The sequence below is a fragment of the Corvus moneduloides genome, chromosome 6 (assembly GCF_009650955.1).
Source record: "Corvus moneduloides isolate bCorMon1 chromosome 6, bCorMon1.pri, whole genome shotgun sequence".
In the NCBI taxonomy this organism is placed as follows: Eukaryota; Metazoa; Chordata; class Aves; order Passeriformes; family Corvidae; genus Corvus; species Corvus moneduloides.
Window position 1 is genome coordinate 22,530,039 of NC_045481.1, and position 11,278 is coordinate 22,541,316.

At 51.7% G+C, this 11,278-nt stretch overlaps 1 protein-coding gene across 1 annotated transcript; it reads left to right on the plus strand.

Moving 5' to 3' along the window:
• Positions 1-550: 550 nt before the first annotated feature.
• IRF2BPL (interferon regulatory factor 2 binding protein like) lies at positions 551-4,545 on the plus strand. Its single transcript, XM_032112055.1, has one exon. The coding sequence runs from the start codon at positions 1,163-1,165 to the stop codon at positions 3,380-3,382; it is 2,220 nt and encodes a 739-aa protein (XP_031967946.1). The 5' UTR covers positions 551-1,162; the 3' UTR covers positions 3,383-4,545.
• Positions 4,546-11,278: the final 6,733 nt, after the last annotated feature.

Below are 11,278 nucleotides of genomic sequence, written 5' to 3' on the forward strand. Positions count from 1 at the left end.
AATCCCACCGACAGTCGCGGTGGCAGAACGCCGCGCAGCCGTCACGGAAGCAAAGCGGGGCGAACCGCGGGTTTACAAAATCCCGAAAGCGAGACATCTGAACTTAGAAAGCGCAGTCAGGGAAAAAAACCAACCAACCAACCAAAAAAAAACCCCACCACCCACCACCACGGTGACGACGACTGTGCATGCGCGCCCTGGCCGCGCTGCCGCGGCGGGGGGCCGGCAGCGCGGCCGGGGAGGAGGGTGAGGGCGCGATCTGGCGTTCAAGTTTCCAAACATAGCCGGCAGCGCAGGCTGCCCGCGCCCCGCCGCGCTCCAGCTGCGGCCGCGCCGGGGAGGGCGCGGGCAGCGCGCCGGGCATGCGCGCCCCGCGCAACAAGCGGGCTCTGCGCCGGCGGCCGGGGGGAGGGGAGCGGGGCGCGGGCGCTCGGCGGTGACGCGGGGCCCCGCCCGGGTGCAGCCGAGCCGGGAGCGTGGCGCGGAGAAGGGGAGGGGCGTCGCGGCGCGGGGGGAGCTCGGCGCGGCGGAGGGGGCGCGCAGCCACACGCGGCGGCGCGCAGCACCCCGCGCTCGGACTGCGAGCAGCGGCGAGGATGTGAGTGAGGAGCAGGCGGCGTCGCTCGCCACGCTGCTGCCGCCGCCGCCGCTGCTGCTCCCGGGCTGCCACAGCTCCACCGGCGTTCGGGGAAGCCGCCGCTGCCGAGACCGAACAGCTCCGTGCGGGTGCCCCTGTCTTGCTCACGGCGGTGGATCAGCACGTACCGAACTGCAAGCTCACGAGGCAGCCGTGGCGGGTGGAAGGTGACCCCCCCATCTTCCTCCGTGCACCTCCGCCTCCTCCCGGAGGAGGAGCAGCAGCAAGCGGAGAGCTAGAGAGCGCAGGGAAACAGAATCGGCTAGAAGGCGACCCCCACCCAGCCAGCCCCCCGGAGGAGTAGTGCAAGCGTTTCCCACCCCACCGGGGCAGCAGCGGCAGGACCAGGTAGAAGACGGCATCTCCGGCAGCAGGAGCGAACTAAAAGCAGACGATCCCCCTTGCTGGAAGGGGCAACAGGATCAGGTACGGAGAGCCACCCCCTCTGCAGCCCGGGGGGAAGACTGAGCCAGCCCCTATCCCGGCGGTAGCGGCAGCGGCAGCAGCTCCCCAGCCAGCAGCACCATGTCCGCCGCGCAGGTGTCCTCGTCGCGGAGGCAGTCATGCTACCTATGCGATCTGCCCCGCATGCCCTGGGCCATGATCTGGGACTTCACGGAGCCCGTCTGCCGGGGCTGCGTTAATTACGAGGGGGCCGACCGCATCGAGTTCGTGATCGAGACGGCCCGGCAGTTGAAGCGGGCGCACGGCTGCTTCCAAGACGGTCGCTCCCCGGGCCCCCCGCCGCCGGTCGGAGTGAAGGCAGTGACGCTCTCCGCCAAGGAAGCGGCGGCGGCGGCGGCCCAGCAGCAACTCAACCATGTGGATGCCACCTCCAAGGCAGCCTCGGCGGGGCTGACCCAGTCGAGCCTGGACCGCTACGGGCTCAGCGCCGCCGCGGCGGAGCAGCGCAGCCGCTTCGAGTACCCGCCGCCGCCGGGCAGCCTGGGCAGCAGCCATGGCGCCCGCCTGCCCAACGGACTGGGGGGGCCCAATGGCTTCCCCAAGCCGCCTGAGGACGGGCCGCCGGAGCTGAACCGGCAGAGCCCTAACTCCTCCTCCTCCTCTTCCTCCTCCCGTCGCGGGGCGCACGGGGGCCTCGTGTCTGGCCTGCCCCCGGGGGCCGCCGGCGCTCAGATGAACGTGCCCCCCAACCTGCTGCCGCAGACGCTGCTGAACGGCCCCGCCGCCTCCGGCGTGGCGCTGCCTCCGCCGCACGGGGGCCTGAGCGGCCGCGGCGGCGGGGGTCCCCCCGCTCCCTCCGCCTCTTCCCAAGGGGGCACCTGCGGCGGCGGTGCCGGGGGAGGCGGCGGCTCGTCCTCCGAGGCCTGCGGCAAGCGGCCGGGCTCGGTATCCAGCAGTGACCAAGAGCGGGAGCTGAAGGAGAAGCAGCGCAACGCGGAGGCGCTGGCCGAGCTCAGCGAGAGTTTGCGGAATCGGGCCGAGGAGTGGGCCAGCAAGCCCAAGATCGTGCGGGACACGCTGCTCACTCTGGCCGGCTGCACGCCCTACGAGGTGCGCTTCAAGAAGGATCACGCCCTGCTGGGCCGCGTCTTTGCCTTCGACGCCGTCTCCAAGCCGGGCATGGACTATGAGCTGAAGCTCTTCATCGAGTACCCCAGCGGCTCCGGCACCGTCTTTTCCAGCGCCTCCGGCGTGGCCAAGCAGATGTACCAGGACTGTATGAAGGACTTCGGCCGCGGCCTCTCCTCGGGCTTCAAGTACCTGGAGTACGAGAAGAAGCACGGCTCTGGCGACTGGCGGCTCCTGGGGGACCTGCTGCCCGAGTCTGTGCGCTTCTTCAAGGAGCTGGTGGGCGCCGACATGCTGCCGCAGCCCTACCTGGACGCCAGCTGCCCCATGCTGCCCACGGCGCTGGTGAGTCTCCCGCGGCCGGGGGCCGGGGCCGGCGGGGCGCAGGGCACGGCCGCCGCCTCTAGGGGACCTGGCGGTGGCGGCGGCGGCGGCGGCGGCGGGGCGATGCGCAAGAGGAAAGCCTCTCCTGAGCCCTCGGACTCGGCCGAGGGGGCTCTGAAGCTCAGCGACGAGCAGCAGCGGCAGCAGTGGATGGCCAGCCAGAGCGAAGCGCTCAAGCTCACCATGTCGGCCGGGGGCTTCGGGGCGGTGCACGGCGGGGGCCCCCCGCCGCCGCCGCCGCCGCCCCTCGGGCCTCACTCCAACCGGACCACGCCACCCGAGTCCGCCCCCCAGAACGGACAGTCCCCCATGGCCGCGCTCATGTCGGTGGCCGACACACTGGGCAATGCCCACTCGCCCAAGGACGGCAGCTCGGTGCACTCCACCACGTCCACCCGCAGGAACAGCAGCAGCCCCGTGTCGCCGGCCTCGGTGCCGGGCCAGCGCCGTCTGGCCTCCCGCAACGGGGACATGAACCTGCAAGTGGCCCCTCCTCCCCCCAGCACCCACCCCGCCATGGACCAAGTGCACCCCCAAAACATTCCGGACTCCCCCATGGCCAACAGTGGGCCCCTGTGCTGCACCATTTGCCACGAACGCTTGGAGGACACCCACTTTGTTCAGTGCCCCTCTGTGCCCAGCCACAAGTTCTGCTTCCCTTGTTCAAGAGAGAGCATCAAGGCCCAAGGGGCGACTGGCGAAGTCTACTGCCCCAGTGGAGAGAAATGCCCTCTAGTCGGTTCCAACGTGCCTTGGGCATTTATGCAGGGCGAGATCGCGACCATTTTAGCTGGGGACGTTAAAGTGAAAAAGGAGAGAGACCCTTGAGTAAGAAATCCAATCCCTTCAGACTCCTGAAGATGTAGAATTGTGAATATAACAAACTGCAAAAGTTAGTCTTATGTATAGACATTATTTTCGTCGTATGTTTCTATATTTTGAAACAAAGGTATGTACTCTTCTTCATTTGAAGGATAGAGCTGGTTTTTGTTAAACAGAATATAATATTGTTTGGTTACTACATAATACCTGTTCTCATTTCTTTGGCAGTGTGTTGGCTAGGTACAAAGTTAATAGCCCTTAGCGATTACCTGCTGCTGGTGTGTATTTTTGTAAATGTATGCACTTCTCTGAAAGAAGAAAAACACAAAAAAAGACAAAAAAAATTTTTTTTTTTGCCAAGGCCAGTGTTGATGCCTAAAAAATTGCTACAAAAATGGTGACAGCTTACGTTTTACAAGCCCTGAGTGTTAGTCTTTCACTTTACTTTTTTTTTTTGTTTTGTTTTTGTTTTTTTGTTGCAAAACGGTGGGGTGGCTCTGGGGGGAGGGTGTTTTTTGTTGCAAGTTTGTAAGGAAAATGTTTCAGTTTGTTTCTATTGATCTGAACGTTTTTAATCTTCATGTGTTTTTTGTTTTTGCTTTTATTGATGCACGGATGCTTTTGAACAGTAGAGCAAAATGCTGTACATGAGAAACATGCTCTGTTTGTCCTTTATACATTTCTGTAGTTAACAGAACACTGTAATGTGCCTTGGAGCTTAGTAAATTGTAATAAATTCAATTGATATTAATACTTCTTGAGTAGCAAGTTTTATTTTTCTCAAAGCTTAGGCAGTATGCACAAGCCATGTTGCCTTTTTAAAGGTCTCCATTATACCAAGAGTCTGCAGTTTGTTGTGATAATTGTGGCATTTGTATGCACATTTTCACTTATATGTAGTTGATGGTCTTACCAAACTTACTTAAATCTTGGCACTGTGCCTATTTACATTTCACCTTTAATGTTGCAGTAACGGTTGCTGACTAAGCATTTTCTATTTACTGTTCCTGCATCTCATTTCCTCCTCCCTTCTCCTCCCCCCCACCAGCTCTCCAGCTGCAAGCTGTTTGCAATACAGGATGCATACATTGCCTGCGCAATTTAGTAAGGCTTGAGATTTAAAACGAAGCTCCTTTCACAAAAAAAAAAAAAAACAAACCAAAAAAACCCCAAACCAACAAAACAACCCCAGCATCATGTGGTTAATAGTTTTAGTTGATTTTATGAGTGATTGTCAAAGTTGGACATTAGCCATAAATTCATGGTAAGGCAGGACTGTAGCTGAACACAGCACAAAAAAGGGTAGCATGAAATAACAGCTTCTACAGTTGGTGTTGCAGCTGGTGGGTTGCTACCCCATTTAGGCACTGGCTTTTCATAACTTGAATTGATGAACAGTTCGGGGGCTTTATTGTGTTTTCAGGCAAGGAAGCTTTCTTTAAGCACTGAAGTGAATGCTTTCTTTTTGGTAATGATTATATGTGATTCTTTGTATAATTAACTATTCTGTGTGACATTGGCATTTTCTGGAGATCGGGGAGCAGTGTAATACCTGTTAAGTGATCAACAGGCAAAGTAAATACACAGGCCTCATGCTAGCTAGAAAATGCAAACAAACCTAATGTGAACTTTGTCCTTTCCAGTGAGGCAAATGGAGGAAAGAGGGGAAAACCTGAGACAAAACCAGCAGCACTGCAGAAATCCTTTGCAGCTTGACCAGCAGAACATAGAGCTGTTCCAAATGCAACAGTATCAAAGGTTATGAGCTCTTAGTTTTATTGAATAGTAAGGATCCCCACCCGCCAAAGCCCCATAGTTGTATAAAGGCAAGTCTGGATGGCATTTGGTATCTGCTTGGTCTTAATACATACTTGATTTGTATTCCTGGTGGGAAGGATGGTAGAAGCCTTGAGACTATATGCTTAGTGTGCCTACAGATCTTTGCTGTCTTGTATAGATACACACTTTGGCTGTTTCATGTGTGTGGGGAGAGGGTGGGGGTTTGTTATGCTTTGAGATTTAGTATTTGGCATCACTATATCTGTGATTTCAGACAATGACTTTGTGTGTGTATATATCTATTTATTTTTTTCTGCCAAGTGATATATCAGTGCTTAAAAATCTCCCAACATATTGTTCTTATGTAATGGATCAAAGAAATAATGCAGAAAAAGAATGTTTTGAGTTAATTGTTAGATTCAAGCTATATGATTTGAGTTATTGTTGGATAAAACTTATATGTTTTTTAGAGTATAGGTTTGTACGGATCCTATTTTCAGTTATTTCTAAGCATGCAACTCTCACACAGCAGTTTATTTTTAAATTGTGAGATAGGGGGACTAACATTGTAAGCTCATGACTGGCAGAGAAAAAAAATTGTACACATGGTTGAAATTCAAGTTTAAACTTAAGGAGAAGTAATATTCATGTGTGAACTGCAACTGCCATTAAAAGAGAAGAACTACTGGCTATTCAACATTTAATTATGTCACAGAAGTGTGAATACCCTGATTTATATAAACAGAACCACTCCTGTAATCTTGATATCATTCATCAGTAGTTATAGCTAGAAAGAGATCCATTTGGTGGATTTTTAAAATTTCAGATAGCTTTAGAGAAGCTCTTATTTTTTGAAACATAAGCCCACTTAATCTGTTCGGTTTTTAGCAGGCAAAGGAAAGGTAAGGTGCAGTAGACATAGGTGGAAAATAAGCTTGAAGTGAATTGTAATACTGCAGTTAATTAAAGTTAACCATAGCTACGGGGCGTTTGTTGTATGGAGGTTTTTTGTAACCATGTGACCTTTTCTTTTACTCTGGCTCGTTAAGCAGCCAGTCTGGGCATATTAGCCAGCATTTCTTTGAACCCACTCCATACGTTTTTCTCTTTCTGAAGATGTCCTCAGCTGACAAACAAGTTGTAACCTTTTTTCAAGAAGGAAAAGGGAGCTGCCGAGTGAGTCTCATGTACAGAGATTCAGCTGATTTCTGTATTTTGCAGTAATGCTCCCATCCCCCATACTTGCCAGTTATTTAAGGTACAGCCCAATGTTTGCTTGAATAAATGGTGTAAGTTAATTTATTTGTCCAGGTGGTCATTTATTGTGCTCTCATTCCTTCTTGTAATGGGGAAGTATTGAAATGGTTTATTTTCCCAGGGAGGGTTGTTGTGTTTTGCTTTTTGGTTTTTTTTTTTTTCCAGTTAGATTATTCTTGACATTTCTTTTAATAGCCTTGTAGCCTATTTTCTTAGAAATGGGTTAGAACATGTGTGTCACTGGATGTTTATTTTTTTAGCATTGGCAGCTGTGTGTGAGTTGGAGATAGAAGTGTTTGTGCAGTGAAGAGATGCTATGTCCATTTGGGGGAAATACTACACAATTCCAACAGGAGCTTGAGTTTACCAATGGTAACTGGTGTAATTTAATACAAAACTTGTTATCTTTTTTATTTGCTTAGCAATGTTGGGCATATGAGCATGCTGGCCTCCCCAAACTAGTCAGGACTAACATTGTTTTGAAACTGCAATCTCTTCAAATAGGCTGGCTGCCAGCACAGCTTTGCAGGGCTGCAGCAGTCACTGGAAAAAGGGTTGTCTGCTTCTTTATGTGTCTTGTGAGCTGAGATTTTCTTCCCCTCAAGGGAAAGGGCTTTGTCCTCAGAGCTCTCAGGTTCCCAGCTTACTATGCAGTAGCTGCTTTGCAGCTTCCCTTTTCCCTAGGTCTTGCCATTTTCTTTTCTTTTTTTTTTCAGTATGCAGTCATTCTCCATTCATTGTAGGATGGATTGTGTTGTGCATTAGCAGCCTCTTTCTCTGCCAAAGTGACACATCCTGTAGGTTTGCAGCAGAGTACTGAACTGTCACTGTAGTGCTGACTCTTGTAAGGCTATTCTTGAAGCAGAACAGCTTCCCCCTTGGCGTTCAGCCATCAGAATCTATTACAGTGTGCATTTTCTACCCAAAACAACTCTGTACCTACAGAGTTGTCCTTAAAACCATCCCCCACAAGACGCAGAGGGCATGGTTATACCCTCCTGTATAGAAACACACACTACTGGGTTTATCTTCAAAGTGTCTGAAAACCATGTGCCAAGCTTTTATTGTTTCAGCCCCTGCCTTAAAACCTCTAATGCAGTTTGGGAAAGGGAATGTCTCTGCTGATAGGGGAATGTGAAAAGAACGGCATACAAGGTGACTCCCCAGATGTGTGTCTTAAAAGAAGAATTGGGCACTTGTGCACTGAGTGAGGCTACCACAGGGCTCCTCTGATGAGCCAGAAAAACATCTCTGTCTCCACGTGTTTGCCACAGGGCAGTCCAGCCCCATGCTGCCACCCCTGACTGGGAGGCTCTGCAGGAATTCCTTCTCCCTGGGAATGGGCCCGCCTAGCTCCATGAGAAGAAACATGGGAGATTACATGTCATTTCAAGTTTCTGACAGCAAACACACTCTCTTTCAGCCATTCAGGGAACTGTAGAGTGAACAGCAGAAGGGAGCAGTTAGACATGTGAATGGGAGGGGGAGGATGCTCACCAAAAGTCTGTCTGGCCAGTGCAGTCTGGGACTGGTTGGACTGGCTGAGCTACTTGGGGCTAGGTAGGTTCAGGATTCCAAGGTCTGACTGCTTGGCTCGATGCAGTGAACCATGATGGTATAAGTCTGCGTTGCTGAGAGTGAATGCAGCTACCCTGAAATGTCCTCTCTCCCCCTTCACAGACACAGCCGCACAACAGTGCCTGTTGCCGGGCTGAGACTGCGTTCTCCTTGCTGCTGTGTGCCTTGCCTTCCCGAAGCGCCCTTGTAAGGTTTTTTGAAGGCGGTGGGAGCAGGGGTGGAGGTGAGGAAGGTCAAGCTTCTTAGGTTTCAGCTGATTTGGCATCCGCTCACAGCCCTCCCCGCCCCCGCTTAGCCCTGCTCGGCCATATGCACTCGCTGCTGCTTTTATGACCCTTTGCAAAGAAACCTTTAGGATGTGAACTGCTGCAAATAGCAATTTATTTTCAGGAAAACGCCCCCTTCCTACACGATCAGCTTTAACAGCGAGAAGACTGGTTTTCTGTCGTCCCCAAAGAGTGGGGGGGGGGGACGATAATGGAGAGCTGCGCCTTTCTCTCTGGCTGGCACTGCTCTCCCGGCAGTACTGGGTGTGCCAGGCTACCCGTTCCCTCAAGTCTGCTTCACTGGGGTATCTTTCTCTTTTTTTTGGCCAGCGCAAAGGCCCTTTACTTTGTTTAGTGAGTGGAGGCTGAGCCTGGCAGCCCCACCGCAGCACGGAGCGGCTTGGCACTGCTGCGGCTTCGCAGCTTAGGCAGGGACTGAACAGAACTGAACCAAACCGGGCTGGGCTGGGGAGGGTCGCCAGCCTCAAGAAGAGTTCTTTCAGTTTTTTTTGCCGCTGGCTCAGGCCGACCTAGACAGCCATGTGATTGCCTGCCTGCCCTCCTGCCTGCCCGCCTCTGCGCAGGGGATGGGAATGGGGACATGAAACATGTCTGTGCAGCTTCAAGGAGCCGAGCAGAATTCCCCACTGTCATCATCCTCCTCCCCTCCCTCCCTGCAGGCTGCCAGAGGGGAGGGCTGATTACAGCTCCGCTATTGTTCAAGTAACCTACAAATGGATTTGCATGGAGGCAGGTTGGGAGGGGCAGAGGGTGGGATTTATTAGCAGCAGCTAAATTCGTCGGGATTACTATTAGACTGAGAGCTTCTCAATGGGAATGATCCCTGGGTGAGCGATGGGGTGGAGGGGAGGGACTGGAAAGCTCCTTTTCTGCAAATAGGTGAAGGGGTGGCTTGCTCCAGCCGAGTAGGAGAGGCAGGCAGGGTGCAGCTGGCTGGGGACGGCGCTTCACCTCAGTTTAAACTGTAACCCTCTATTCCAAGCACGCAGCTCCTGGCAGCGCCGCTCATACCAAAGCCTTGACTCAGGGTTATCTGCATGCTGGGTAATAAGCAGCGTCACCAGAGGAATGTGCAGAGAAAGCAGCCATGCTGCTGCAAGCCTCCGCTCGCTCCTCAGGCAAACCACTGATTTAGCAGCCTGCTTCTGCTTCTGGGCTGCCAAACTGGCGAGGCGTAGGGGGCTTCTCCAGGGGGGACAGCCCCGAGTCTGTTTTGAAGCCAAAACAGCGTTTTGTCCTTCCTTAAGCAAGTGATTTTTATGCAAAGCTGGCTGGGACTTTGCTAACCATAATTGAGAACTGCGCCTAGGAAAGGGTGAAGCTACTCTTCAAGTTACTGCATTAGTTTATCCATTTTCCAGATGGGTAATCTCAAGTGTTTGAGCCAGGGTCACGCAGTCAAACGCCTATTAGAACAAGGGAGACCGTGGCCATTGGTTACTGCCCCAAATGCTAGTCTCCCTTCCTCGGGGATAGAAGCATGTTGTTACAACGACTGTGCAGCTGAACTCCAAAGCACTTGTGTGACACAGGTGTTTGGGAACAACAACGTTGGGTGCCAGGCCAGTTGCCTGTAGCGTGCGTCCTTCACTCTGATAGCTACAAGGCTGGAGGCTGTTGCTGTTCTTGCTGATGCAACATACAGAGGGCTGGGGTGAAGGAGAGTGCATACCTGTGTGTCAGAGGTAGGAGCTCCCCTTTGGCTATGATGGAAAGCACACCACATCCAAATCAAAGACGGGAGGGGGTTGCTTTGAATTGCTGTATTCTGGATTATCTGAGGCAATCTTTCTCTTCACTGCACACATCATGGCAATAAGAGGCAAGATCATAGTGTAGCTCAGGTTTTCATTTAACGTGTCCAGACTGGCACACTGCTGGAGTAAGGACAATGCACTTTTGTAGGTTTGATGTGTGTAAGAGCTAGGGGCAGAGTTAGGGAGGGAGTGGGAAGCCTGAATATCTGGTCTGCTACTGGAAAATATAGGCCACTGACTTGTAGACGCTTAAAGTTTATTTGATCTAGCTTGATATACTAGACATTTTCTCTTAGAACTCTCTCAGTGTCTATAATTGATTTCTGTAAAATAAAAAGACAAAGTACAAAACATCTGGGATTAAAAAAACCTGAAAAAACTCTTCCTGCAGCAGTAAATTTTGGAGTATTTTTTATTACTCGCTCAAGTGTTGTTGATGTTCTTGACTCCCTGTTACATGTAAAGATAATTCCTCCCTGAGGAACTTAGACTGCATTGATAAGAAAAGCCAGTTGGCACATTTATTGTATCCCATCTCCTGCAATGAAAGATTATGCTGTGTATCTTATCAAAAAGATGCAGCCTTTCAAGAGCTGTACCTTGCTAAGTGTATATACTCATTTTTTGGCAAACATTTGCTGTGGTTTTGAGTGGTTCTCTTACTCCAACCCCCAGCTCTTCACCATCCTTTCCAGCAGTCAACTTTCTGTTTATCCAACTGTACTCTTTCAGCTGTGCTCACTGCACCATTTCTGCTGGAGGGGAGGCAGCAAGAGGTGCAGCCATCAGGGATAGTATCAGTTGTGTGATCTGTGGACATCTAGTCACATTGTGCTAACAAGGACCCGAGGCCTAAGATAGATTCATTAGTCAGCAGCCTTGATAGAATGTCTAGTGGCTTGTGTGACAGTTAAATACCAGGAAGCAATGAAGAAATTCTCATGCTCTTTTGTACCTGTCTTTCCTCATGCTAGAACTGATGACAGCATGTCTTGAGAACTGCACTGCACATGCTTAATACAAAGAGCATCTCCTTTCAGGTTTTTGCGTGGTTAGTTGCAGGTCTCTGCACAGATCTTCCGTGTTCTGATGGCTGGATTTTTACAGTACATATTTTGCAAGTTACAGCTTGAAGCTTCCTCCTTGCAGAAGGTTCTGTCATTTGAAGGAACCCCACCCTGCTCTTCCTTGAAGATGTGCAATGCTAGGCTATGTTTGAGCATGCCTGGGAAGGCAGGTGCAGC

Excerpts from the sequence above, each read along its gene's own strand:
- IRF2BPL (XM_032112055.1), top strand. The coding sequence starts at position 1,163 with ATGTCCGCCGCGCAGGTGTCCTCGTCGCGGAGGCAGTCATGCTACCTA.